The sequence below is a fragment of the Terrapene carolina genome, unplaced genomic scaffold, assembly GCF_002925995.2.
Source record: "Terrapene carolina triunguis isolate 2854851 unplaced genomic scaffold, T_m_triunguis-2.0 Scaffold35098, whole genome shotgun sequence".
NCBI classification, from domain to species: Eukaryota; Metazoa; Chordata; order Testudines; family Emydidae; genus Terrapene; species Terrapene triunguis.
In genome coordinates, this window is record NW_020699449.1 from 834,233 (window position 1) to 847,538 (window position 13,306).

At 37.6% G+C, this 13,306-nt stretch overlaps 1 protein-coding gene across 7 annotated transcripts in view; it reads left to right on the forward strand.

The window, feature by feature from the left end:
• Positions 1–4,523: 4,523 nt before the first annotated feature.
• Positions 4,524–13,306, forward strand: part of PTPRD (protein tyrosine phosphatase receptor type D) — a 184,095-nt gene continuing 175,312 nt past the window's right edge. For 5 of the 7 annotated variants that reach the window (XM_024213897.3, XM_024213898.3, XM_024213900.3 and 2 more), the window contains exons 1-4: positions 4,524–4,707; positions 8,285–8,395; positions 9,838–9,849; positions 11,765–12,034. In XM_024213897.3, the coding sequence (XP_024069665.2) occupies positions 4,554–4,707; positions 8,285–8,395; positions 9,838–9,849; positions 11,765–12,034 (547 nt within the window). In that variant the 5' untranslated portion in view covers positions 4,524–4,553. The remainder of the gene's footprint in view (positions 4,708–8,284; positions 8,396–9,837; positions 9,850–11,764; positions 12,035–13,306) is intronic. The other 2 variants (XM_024213899.3, XM_024213905.3) reach the window with 1 other exon arrangement.

Below are 13,306 nucleotides of genomic sequence, written 5' to 3' on the forward strand. Positions count from 1 at the left end.
TTTTTTTTTCACTTTTCTTTTTGAGACAAAGAGCAGCTCTATAATTGTAAAAACATCTGTTAAACCTTTACCACAGTAAAGAACAAGCTGATGTAATTCCAAAAGCTTATTATAATTAACATAGCCTGATTTGTCAGGTATTCTCTGTCCCTGCTATGTTTCCAGTGTTACCGTCTAGATTATCAGGCACCTACAAACCTATGTGTTTGATTGCTGTTTATAGAATACATTCCAGCTGGGGTGTTAAGGAACCCAAGGGAGTTGGCATCCAACTCCCATGTAATTTCAAGGGGTGACTAACTCAAATAGCTTCCTTTGAAATCCCCACCTTTTCTCTCCTAACACCCCACAAAACACTTAGATGAAAACCCCATTTCTACACACTGATGATATCACAGATACACTCTTCAACTGAAATTCACTGCCGCGCAGAGACCCAAGACAACATATGTGTATCACTTAAGTCCCTCTTAAGACCTATAGTGATGCCTGAAGTGGAACTTAAGTGGTACATAGGCCTCTACACAGGATTGAATTTCACCCACAGGGAGAGAATAAGTTAATAGAACTTGCACACACACACACACAAAAAAGGCTATATGAAGCTCAAAATCTGGCTCAAACTCTGAACCTTATTTATTATTATTTAGGGCTGTCAAGCAATTTAAAAAAATTATCACGATTAATCGCGCTGTTAAACAATAATAGAATACCATTTATTTAAACATTTTTGGATGTTTTCTACATTTTCAAATGTATTGATTTCAATTACAACACAGAATACAAAGTGTACAGTGCTCACTTTATATTTATTTTTTATTACAAATATTTTGCACTGTAAAAAACAAAAGAAATAGTATTTTCAGTTCACTTAATGCAAATACTGTAGTGCAATCTCTTTATCATGAAAGTTGAACTTACAAATGTAGAATTATGAAAAAAAACCGCATTCAAAAATAAAACAATGTAAAACTTTAGAGCCTACAAGTCCACTCAGTCCTACTTCTTGTTCAGCCAGTCTCTAAGAGAAACAAGTTTGTTTACAGTTGCAGGAGATAATGCTGCCCGCTTCTTGTTTACAATGTCACCTGAAAGTGAGAACAGACGTTTTCATGGCATTGTTGTAGCCGGCGTCGCAAGATATTTACATGCCAGATGCGCTAAATATTCATATGTCCCTTCATGCTTCAGCCAGCATTCCAGAGGACATGTGTCCATGAAGATGACTGGTTTTGCTCGATAACAATCCAAAGCAGTGTGGACCGACACATGTTCATTTTCATCATCTGAGCCAGATGCCACCAATAGAAGGTTGATTTTCTTTTTTGGTGGTTCTGGTTCTGTAGTTTCTGCATCAGAGTGTTGCTCTTTTAAGACTTCAGAAAGCATGCGCCACACCTCATCCCTCTCAGATTTTGGAAGGCACTTCAGATTCTTAAACCTTGGGTCTAGTGCTGTAGCTATCCTTGTGTTTTGTCAAATCTGCAGTGAAAGTATTCTTAAATCAAACAAGATATGCTGGATCGTCATCCAAGACTACCATAACACTAAATATATGGCAGAATGCGGGTAAAACCATGGAGCAGGAGACATAGAATTCTCCTCCAAGGAGTTCAGTCACAAATTTAATTAAAGCATTTTTTCTTTTAACAAGCATCATCAGCATGGAAGCATGTCCTCTGGAATGGTGGTCAAAGCATGAAGAGGCATATGAATGTTTAGCATATCAGGCACGTAAATACCTTGTAATGCCAGCTACAAAAGTGCCATGTGAACGCCTGTTCTCACTTACTGGTGACATTGTAAATAAGCGGGCAGCATTATCCCCTGTAAATGTAAACAAGCTTGTTTCTCTTAGCGATTGGCTGAACAAGAAGTAGGACTGAGTGGACTTTGTAGGCTCTAAAGTTTTACATTGTTTTGTTATGGAGTGTAGTTATGTAACAAAAAAAATCTACATTTATAAGTTGCACTTTCACAATAAAGAGATTGCACTACAGTATTTGTATGAGGTGAACTGAAAAATATTATTTCTTTTGTTTGTCATTTTTACAGTGTAAATATCTGTAATCAAAAATAATATAAAGTGAGCACTGTACATTTTGTATTCTGTGTTGTAATTCAAATCAATATAATTGAAAATGTAGAAAAACATGCAAAAATATGTAACAAATTTCAATTGGTAGTCTATCGTTTAACAGTGTGATTAAAACTGCGACTAATCGCTATTAATTTTTTTAATCACAGTTTTTTTTTAATTTAATCACGTGAGTTAACTGTGATTAATCGACAGCCCTATTATTATTATTTTATTTGTTTGTGTTTCAGTAGTGCATAAGGGGCCCCAATCAGGGAGCAGTGCCTCATTGTGGTAGGCATAATAGCTGCATAATAAAAGGTAGTCCCTGCCTCAGAGAATTCAGAATTTAGGCACAGGATGAGAGACCACAGACAAGAAGAGCATCTTGCAGCATGTGTCCTTTTAAACAGCGGGAGACGTACTAATTTAAGGAAACAGTGGCAGATTTACTAATTTAAGGTATGATTTCATCAGTTTTGATTACTCCAGGTCACTTCTTGGATTGGAAATCTATAGGGAAAGGCCAAGTGCTACAGAAAGTAGTGTTAATGATTCAGTAGGTGGTATTCTACTTTCTTAGTGCCTGATCCTGAGATGTGCTGAGCAACTACAACTTCCAGACTTCACTGGAAATTGAAGATGTTCAGTACTTCTTAGGATGAGGGCCTTAGTAGAGAGGCAATGTTGAAGATGCTGTGATTTGATTGATATGTAAAACTGCAATCCTGATTCCACAGTACTTTTTGTAAGAGAAGTAAATTCCTGTTTAGATTATGACGTATTGTCTATTTAACTTCTCCAAGAATGTTAAATTAGTTATGCTCAACTACTGTTATACAGTTTAGCTGTGTAGTGTTAAATAGTTGTTGTGTTCCACCGCAGAAGTGGGAAAAGCAATTAATATATACTACAGATGAACTGGAGCCAAAACCACAACATGGAATGTGAACTTTCTCAGATTTCAGAGGGCTCAGGGTCTAGAATAAAATCCCTGCTAGTTAATCTCTCCTCACACATTTGGTCCTTTCTCATTTAGGTTTGGGTATAGCTGCAATCTTATGATTGGTCTCATGAGATTTCCTTTATTTTGGACAGAAAGATTCCTTCAAGAACACTCGTGAGATTTCAGCACCATTGAATCCAAATCTTACTCTAGTTCTGATTTAGCTTTGAACTTGAACCCCAAACCCTAGCCTTAACCTAATACAAACTCAAGCACCACCATCTTAGGCAACCTTTAAGGTGTAATAAACTTAATAAAATCCCCCTAGGATCTATGTATGGAGAGTGGAATTCTGGCCCCATTGAAGTCAGCCGGAGTTTTGTCATTGACTTCAGTAGGACCAGGGTTTCAACCCTAGGTTTTTATACACCAGGCCCATTACCATAATATCTGAGTTCTTTGTATGAAAGATACTATGTATATACTTTCAAAATCATTATGATTATTCTATGTATCTATCCTAGCTGTAGTACCTGAGCTCCTGATAAATATTTTAATGTATTCAACCCCACAACAGGTATTCAACCCCACAACTACCCCTCTGAGATAGTGAAGTGCTATTATCGCCATTTTACATATGAAGAATTGAGACAGCATCTAAATTATTTGCCCAAACTCATGGGCAAAGGAGGAAATTGAACGTGGGTCTTCCTGGTCCCAGGCTAATGCCCTAATCACTAGTCAACATTCTACATACATTAAAGAGGACACATTCAAGAGGAACAGTGTTGGTATGATAATGCCTGACCATGCACAGATGATTGGGTGTTTAAAGAATGTGCATAATACACAGTCGGCCAGATCCTCAGCTATGCCAAGTTGAGACACAGTATATCTGATGGAAAGCTGTCTCTGAGCCACCTTTTATGCTCCCCTGATTCTAGGCTGACAACCCCTGGCATAACTTAGAACCAGGGGCGGCTCCAGGCACCAGCGCACCAAGCACGTGCCTGGGGCGGCAAGCCGCGGGGGGTGGCCTGCCGGTCGCTGTGAGGGCGGCAGTCAGGGAGCCTTCGGCGGCATGCAGGAGGTCCGCCGGTCCCACGGCTTCGGCAGCAATTCGGCCGCGGGTACACCGAAGCCGCAGGACCAGGGAACCTCCTGCAGGCGCGCCACCAAAAGCCGCCTGACTGCCGTGCTTGGGGCGGCAAAATACATAGAGCCGCCCCTGCTTAGAACAGCTCAAGTGGGAGCTGCTCTTAGTTACACTGGCTGCTGTGGTCCCATAGGAGCCACTACAGCATCTGAGGATCAGGTGGAGTGTATGGCTCTCTGCTCCACCCCCTTCTACTCTGGAAGACCTTAGCTGCCACTTCAATGCAAAGGAGCTGGAGCTGTGGCTATGAATCTTGGTCTGTATGTTGTACACGAATGAGTTTTTATATAACAAATGTGAAAGATTGTTATAAAACCAAACTGTGTGTTTCCTTTTCAGAGGATCAAATTCCTCGTGGTTTTCCCACCATTGATATGGGTCCCCAGTTGAAGGTGGTCGAACGCACTCGCACAGCCACTATGTTATGCGCAGCCAGCGGCAATCCTGATCCTGAAATAACTTGGTTCAAAGATTTCTTACCTGTTGACACAAGCAACAACAATGGACGTATCAAACAATTACGATCAGGTAGGGTCTTGTTACTGTTTCCACTAACACCCAGAGTTGTTCTCTCACACTATTTTTTTTTTATTTATAGGTAAAAATTTCTCTTCCTCTTCTCTTTTCTGTGTTACTGAATGTGTTGTCCATGTCTGTGATGCTGTCATAGCCTGTTCCAGAGTCCGTCTGTGTGTGTGTGTTTTGCAGCTTCTGTTCACTCCACATTGCTCACTGCTGTGACTGTATTTTTGATATTTTTTTCTTTACTGCTTTTCCGCAGTATTTGATGGATCCATTTTCTCCTCTTTCTTTCTTCTTTCCTTTTTTTTTTCCACAAATTTATTTCAACATTGGACTTCATTCAGAACTTTCAAGGAGTGCCAATGGTTATATTCATCAAAACCAAAACTTTCATATTTAGACACTAAAAATATTCAATAAAAAGTGTGTTTTGTGCTGTCTTTTCCACATTTGAAGCCACCAAAGATTAGCCAGTTTGGACACAACTTCTTTCCTCTCACAAATACATAAAACACAGTACTTTTTCCCATGCGTAACCATACCTGTAGAAAAAAGGGTGGGTGGGTAAAAAAAGTCCTTGGGTAACCTATGAAAAAAGAGCTTTTTGCTGGCTGAGCATTTTTCCAACACATTTAGCCACAGTAATGTGCACCCACGCTAAAGCTTTCTGAATCCTACATTGTCTGGATCTACAGAAGCCTGCTTTTGGTGTAGACTCCAGCTTTTGCTTCTCTCTTTGCCCGTTGCACTTCCCTAATAGTCCTTTCACCCCCCACCCTTCCCACCTTAGTTTATTCTTTTGCTCTCGTTAGATTTAAAAAAAGAAAAGAAAAAAAAGATAACTCTAAATTTATCAAGTTTAAAGCTTATCCCCAAATAATATAATGGGGTGATAATAAGCCTTTTGCCTTGGCAATGATAGTGATATTGCTGTAGAATCTAAGTTGTTTAATCACCTGTCTTCCCAGAATTCTCAGCTTTTGACCTGTCCTGTGATGTTAAATCGTCTTGTTAACTGACTCTTTGCTTGTTGTCAGCAGAACTGTGTAAATTAACCTACTGTTAATGTAAATTAAGAATTAATTTTCACATGTGACATAGATTATTTAGTATATAAAGTTTTAACTGAAAACTTTGTGCCAAATTATAAGGAATATAATAATATTTTTATGCTGTCTTTCTTCTCTCCGTATTTAAATCTCCAGAATCTATTGGTAAGTGCTTAGTTCTGAAGCGCACTTCACCCCCACTAATTTCCATATTCAGAATATTATTATTATATTATTATGATGATTATTATTCTTAAAATGCATGGCATGCATTTTACTAACAGTCAGTGTAGTCACCAGATCTCCGTAGTGGCACACACACACACCTCCACAGAAATGTTGTATCAATCATAGCAACACCTGTCTAGAAGAAACAGTACACAAGTATCACATAGAGTGCAGTGAATGCCATAATCCAATCTAAACTGCAGTGTTTGTTTCCAGATAGCCTTCAGTGTATCCTCTCTCTCTCTCTATCTATATATATATAGAGAATATATATATATATACACACCCTTAAATAGAATATCCAATATTTTCCTAAACTATGTATTAAATACATTATTGTAAAGTTTTTCTTTAAGGATGTGAGGCATATACGATATATTTCTAACCCTATATAACCAAACACTTAAGAACTCAGATGCTTCTCTGAGAGTGGCAATGCTGCTTTTTGTGGCCTTTGCCCTTTGTGGTACAGTGCAACTTGCTTTTATAATCTAATAATACTATCTAATATATTCCTGTTTTAAAAGTATAGTAATTCAAGTTTTTTTAAGACCTTATTTAATTCTGTAAATCTAATTTGATTCTTCTTCCAAAGCCCTAGCCTCCTTCTTCTCGTACTAATGCTTCTTCTTTCTAATCTTATTTGCATTCATATTATCCACCCAGGTGGTACACCAATAAGAGGTAAGAGTGCTGAACTAACGTTCACAGAATGATCTTACTCATTCTTTCTGTCCTTTCATCCCTCTCATCTTTGTCCTGTTAAAAAAACAACAACACAGAAATGTCCATCATCCTTATTTTTTCCTTTATTCTGTTTGGTTATGATCAGTGATTCTCATGTTGTGACCTTTATTTCCACTTCCCTTTTCCTTTCCCTTATTTTGTTTCTTCATTTTTGAAAACGATACATTTAATTTGTGATATGCTTCAAAGAAAGCATATCCAGGTCTTTTGGCCATAGCCCAGTCACAGCGTACCATTTGTCCCTCTTTTTTCTTTTTTCTTCTTCTTCTTCGTCTTCTTTTTTCTTTTTTTCTTTTTTTCTTTTTTTTTTTTTTTTTTTTTTTAAACTAAAAAAAAAAAAAAAGATCATTTTTTTTCTTCCTTAGCTGTTCTTGTTCTGGACCAAAGCCAAGGTGGTCTGGAGAACAGTTGCAGACATGCAGAAGACAACATGGAATATCTTCTTTTTTGTCTTTATCTTTCAAAAAAAGGTTTTTTGTTTTTGTTGTTCTCCAATTCTTTTTTTCTTTTAACTTCATAAAGTTGAAAATGGTTTTTCCCCCCCTACAAAATTACAGCAATGCTTTTTTTCCTTGTTGTTTTTTGTTGTTGTTTTTTCTTGGATTTACCCCATCTCTGGATTTTTGGATCTTCTGATCTTCAGGCTTTGGAAATGAAAGGTTAATGAGTCGTCATTCTTGGTGGTGTATGGTATTGCTGGTTTTTTATACTTTGACAAAAATGTTCACTTCTTTTATAATTCTTGTTTTGTATTTTTCTTGGGTTTTGTGACACCACACTGCTAATCCCACTCGTGGATTTTGATGGGTGTCTTAGGGGGGGCCCTCCTGAGGTCCTCAGCAGTGGTTGGTTGGTTCTTCCTTGTTGGCATAGACCATGCTTTTAAACTTTTTTTTGTCTTCTAATTCAACTGCTCTTTGTTTTTCAGCAAACGTACTAAAAGATTGTAAGTTGTGGCAAACCATCTTTCTTTTCTTACCAATCTGCATGTCTTAAGGGAGTTTTATTTCTTTAAGAGAATATTTTGATAATTATGAATGACTAATGCAGTTTCTTTTTTTTTACACTTTAAGCAGCTTTTTTGTTCTTGCTGCACATTTTTGGCTTTCTTCAGCAGAAGACTTTCTTGAAACCCATCCTGTCTTTTTTGAGAGTACCACCTTTTGCACTACTTTTGTTATAAAAAATAAACAAACTCAGAAAAATAGAACAACCCAACAACTTAATCTCTTTTGTTTTATTTAAAAGCCATACTTCCTTGAAGCAGTCTCACCCATCTTCATTTTAATGGTCGAGGGGGAAAAAAAAGTATTGTTTAAAAAGTGATTTTTTTTGCCAAATGCAAATTGTTTCCTGTGCTAGCACTGATGATGTGAAAAAAATAATCTTTGTTTTTTTCATCGCATCATTTTCTGTCTGTGCACCTTAGCAAGAAAATGAACCGACGTTGAGTGGACCTTCGCATACAGGGCTTTTCGTATTGTTAAGCGGTGTATAACTAAGGGTCTAGAAAACCTTCTCTGACCATCTCTTTGGCTATATATTTTATATTCATACAGGTGCCCTCCAAATTGAACTGAGCGAAGAATCTGACCAAGGCAAATATGAGTGTGTTGCAACCAACAGTGCGGGTACACGCTATTCTGCCCCTGCCAATCTATATGTCAGAGGTAGGAATGACATAACCCTGGCATCCGCTCTTCATTCAGGCTCAGGGGGTGTTGAGATACTCTCAGGGTCTGTGCAATTAACATAGTAATAAACAAACTGCTATGGTAGAAGTAACAGTAACGGAATATGTTTTAAAAGTTTGGAGGACAGGGATTTTTTTAAAAAGCACTCTTGAGTTCAATCTATCCTGTGACTTAAGGTTTGTAAGTATATTTACACTTTTACATCTTGGCTTCTATTATTCCTGCATTGATTTAGACCCGTGCTTTGCATTTTTTTTATTATTATTATTTTGTTTTGTTTCTTTCTTTTGTGTTTTCTTTTCAAACTCCTGAGGTAATTGCTTGGTATGCTACTAATCAGCTCTGGGTGTAACTCCAAGGCAACGAGGTGTATGTCTACATAACCTCTGCTGCCGAGTTGCAAAGGAAAAGCTTCAAACTTTAATATATGCAGATCACAATTGTATATTCTTCTTCCTTTTCTATTTCTTCTTTACATACATACATACATACATACATATATCTATATATATATATATATATATAGATTATCAGATTAAATATATAGATTAAACATTATCGGAAAAGTGTAATCCCTTCCACTGCAGTAATGAAACTGGCTGTACCTTAAAAATGAATTGTTTGTCTATATGACAGGTATGAATTATGAGGATACATTCATATTTCCCTGTAAAGTAATAGAAATGATTAATTTTAAAATCTGTGAAAGTGTTCTTTTGATTTCAAACAGAAAGAAGTGGTTCCTCTTTGACAGTATTTCTAACAGCTGGTTCATGTAGCTTTCTGTACAATATAAGGCCTATACATCAATACCTATATACATATTTTATATATATATATATGTGTGTGTGTGTATATATATATATATATATGTTTACATATATATATATATATATGTCTACAAACTAGGGGTGGGGTGTGGAAAATAGATGTGAAAGCTGAAACAGCTTTAAGCTCGTTACTGTAGTGCGGGTGATCTTACCAAAAATATCTAGCTTGATCTTGAAATTTTTGTTAGAAGTAATGTTTCAATCAACCTTTTTTGTTTTCTTTTTTGTTTTGTTTTGGGTGGTTTTTTTGGCCCAAGAAAAGATTCATGGCATCCTTAGAAAGTTGTTTGATCCTTTTTCCCGCCCTCAAAAAAATACTGACTTTCCTGTACTGCATGAAGCATGTGTACCTTTTTTATCCAGAGGAAAATTTCAAAATGATGCTAGCTATTGTTTCTAACACCGTAATAGCGGCGAGAAATTGCTAACTTTTCAAGCTGACATAGGAAGGTTTAATTAGAGCAAATAAAGATGTTCAAGTAGCAGTTGAAAGCCTTGATATGGCCTTTTTACTCTCTCTGTGTTTCCCTTGTTTTTCTCCTTTCCTCATTTCATTGTGTTCTGCATCAAACCCCCTACATCCCTCAGAGCTGCGAGAAGGTTGGTGTGTTTTTTACTTTTTACCCACCTTACAAAACTATTAATTAAACCAATAACAAAGAATACAAATGAAATGAATGTAGCTGCATTGTGGCCTTTTTTAAGTTAATGTTATGTTTAAGCAGAGAATGCCCTGGTCATGGCTTTTGATGCGTGCTGATATCTAACTGTTGTGCATGATGAGAATGAACTTGGGTGCATGGCAACCTGTAACATTTAACACTAAGGTCTGGTAAACTTGGTCAGTGTTCCTGCTTTTTTCTTTTCCTTTAATTTCTTGTTTATATTGATGCCTGCTGTTCAAGAATGATTTCCCTGCAATTGCTTCTCTAAGCAGCCCAAGCATGAAAACTAAACTCCCCTCTGTTTAAAACCATTCCGTTTGATACTACAAATTCCACCTTGCCTGCTTCTTGCTTTGTGTGTGGCCTCTGAATTGGCTGCTGAAGGCATGTTATGCTCTTTGCTTGTTTCCCCGTGCCTGTCATTCACTCACGAGGCCATCGCAGTAAGCCCCTCTTGAGTCAATAGTAGTTCACCAAAATTTAACTAAATCCAGCAGAAAGGTTTCAAACTAATACAATGTTTCTTCTGTTACTCATAGTCTGTTATTTTATTTTTTGTTTTTTGCTGAATTAAAAAAAATGTTTTACGATTAGCTTCTGGTTCATCAACCTCAAATAAATACAGTGCAGAGTACTTTGTCCAATTAAAGGCCTAAATACAAACCTACCTCTCTGTCACTTCTCCCTCTGCCTCCTCCCACACACATGTGCGCACACACAGAGAATATCTGAAGCAGGAACACTGATTTATTGTTGCCTGGTAATTTTTTCTCGGTGTTGTGTTTGCTTAACTATTAACTATTCTGTTAATGTGATGTCCTGCTATGTGTTTTCAATCAGCTGCCCCTCATTTTGAATATAGAAAACCTCTAATATGACTAATCCTAGTAGCTTACTTTGCTTTCCTTACATGCAAACACAGTAGAACCCTGAATGTTAAATGTTCTGCTCTTTCCCCAGTGGCCCCACCTTATAGATGCTTCATAACAACCTGAGCTTAATCTAATATCCTCCTCCCTCCAACCCTATCCTCCTTTAAATTCCTGTTTCTGTCAACCCATCCAACCCCCAGTTTTTAGTTTTATTCTTTCTCCCAATAAGTTTTCCTTTTTGGTTTTAGCAATTTTGTTTCTTTCTGTAATTTTGATTCTCCAACATTTTCCTGAGCATGATTCTCTACAGATTCTGTCATTTGCTTGCCTGCATGACCAAATCCAGTACTCATACTGGCTTTGCCTTGTTTCTTCTCCTGTGACTATATATATTTTTCTATGTTTGTTTCAGTGTTAGTGTGAGGTCTTGAGGCTGCATCCACTTTGAGTCTGAAAGCAAATCAAATTGCACTTTCAGTGTACTGTAGGTGATGTGTTCCAGGGCTGTGATGTGACAATGTGGTCCAGCACATTTATTCACATCAACTGGAAGTACGCAGCATTGAAGTTGGTTTTGGTACTCAACTCAAGCATGCTGTTAACCCTCCAGTTTTCTTCTGTGCATATTATATATAAATATATGTATATATGCATACAAACTACATGCATATATATATATATATATGTGTGTGTGTATCTTTTGCATGGTGTTTGTGTATTGTTAGTATATAGTTAGTCAATTGTGGGCCCCTAGTAGGTCTGAATCAACTTTTGTATGAATGTGTCTAATGATATCAACAAGTAAATATAGAATAATTTACTTTTTGTGCAGACACTATACTTGTGTAGTTTATTTTTTGGCAAATTGAATAACATGTTTAAAATGTTAAATTGTGTCTGTACAGTGCATGTAGTCTATATGCAAAACTCATTTTCCCTTTTTGTATATGTTATTACTTTTTTTGTGTTTTGTTCCAGTTCGCCGGGTCCCACCAAGGTTCTCTATCCCACCTACCAATCATGAGATTATGCCAGGAGGGAGTGTTAACATCACCTGTGTTGCCGTGGGGTCACCAATGCCATATGTGAAATGGATGCTGGGGGCTGAAGATCTGACGCCCGAAGATGATATGCCAATAGGGAGGAATGTCCTTGAGCTTAATGATGTCAGGCAGTCTGCAAACTACACTTGTGTTGCTATGTCCACCCTTGGTGTTATAGAAGCAATAGCACAGATAACTGTCAAAGGTACTTTACATATATAATCTGTATATACGTAGACATGACTTGTTCTTTGTTTTTCTGACAAAGTTGTTCAATATTGATCACTTCCTTAAAGAAGAAGATGATCTGTATTGGCTCCAAGTAGCGGAAGTGTGTTTAGGTAGGGTAACTGTACTCAGCACCCAGCACTGTAAGTCACCTTGTTACCCACTGCGTCCAGTGAGATGAAGTCTTTCTTTGGTGCTCCCTGACACCACCAGCCTTTCAACCACTCAAACACTCTCCTCTGGGCTATGCAAGCCCTACCTTTGCCTTGTAGATTAACAGTAGGTGCACCCCAATACATGAGTCCCTTTGATTCATTCTCCTGTGATATCCAGCCCTGTCACTGACTACTCACCGAAAACCCTCTGCACCCAAGGATGGCGTGTATCCCAGTTTTACCTTAAACCACCACTGCTGTGAGCACTTACAATAAAACAAAAGCAGATTTATTTAAGAAAGAATAAAATTTCATCTAGAAACAAGAGAGTCTGGTGCAAATAAATGTTTACAATACAAAAATAAATCATAAGCTGTGAACCTGGGCCTATACTTATCAATAGTTACCTTTTCTGGTCTAATAAAGTAGATTTCCCTCCCTCCCCCAAACGTTCAGTCTGTTGCACAACGGGATGGTTTCTCAAGAATCAAGATCCACATGCTCATTAAAGCACTCCCCGTCCACAGGTGGTTTTGTCAGTGAATGGATAGTGCTTCTCCCTCCTCTGTATTATACTGCAAACAGCCTTTTGTTTCTATATCACAGACAGGGCAAACCCCTTGTTGTAAAGCTCCTTTTTTTTATCTTCAAGTGGTATTGATAGTTGCCTCTTAAGGTTTACCATTCAAAGTCTTAGTATTGCACATGGCTAAACAGTTGAGCTTTGCATTATAACACCTTACCCAAATGGGCCATCACCAAGACACATTATCTCCTGATGACTAATTTCTACTCCAAGTCCATAAAGCACATTTTCAATATTAATACATTATTCCTTAAATATTACCTGTCTGTACATCTCACAACGATCAAGAATCTTCACAAGTTGCAAGCTTTCTGTCGGTACCTTATATGTTACTCTTTATGGCCAAATGTCCTTAAGACGTGTTTGGTGTGTGAGTTTGTCTGGTCTGAAGTGAGAGTTGTTTGCAAAGAACAGGGGACCCTTTGCCAAGGCGTTCCATGTAGGATTACCATATTTCAGGTTCCCAAAAAGAGGATGCTGGGGGAGAAGGGAGCATTGGAGGTGGGGT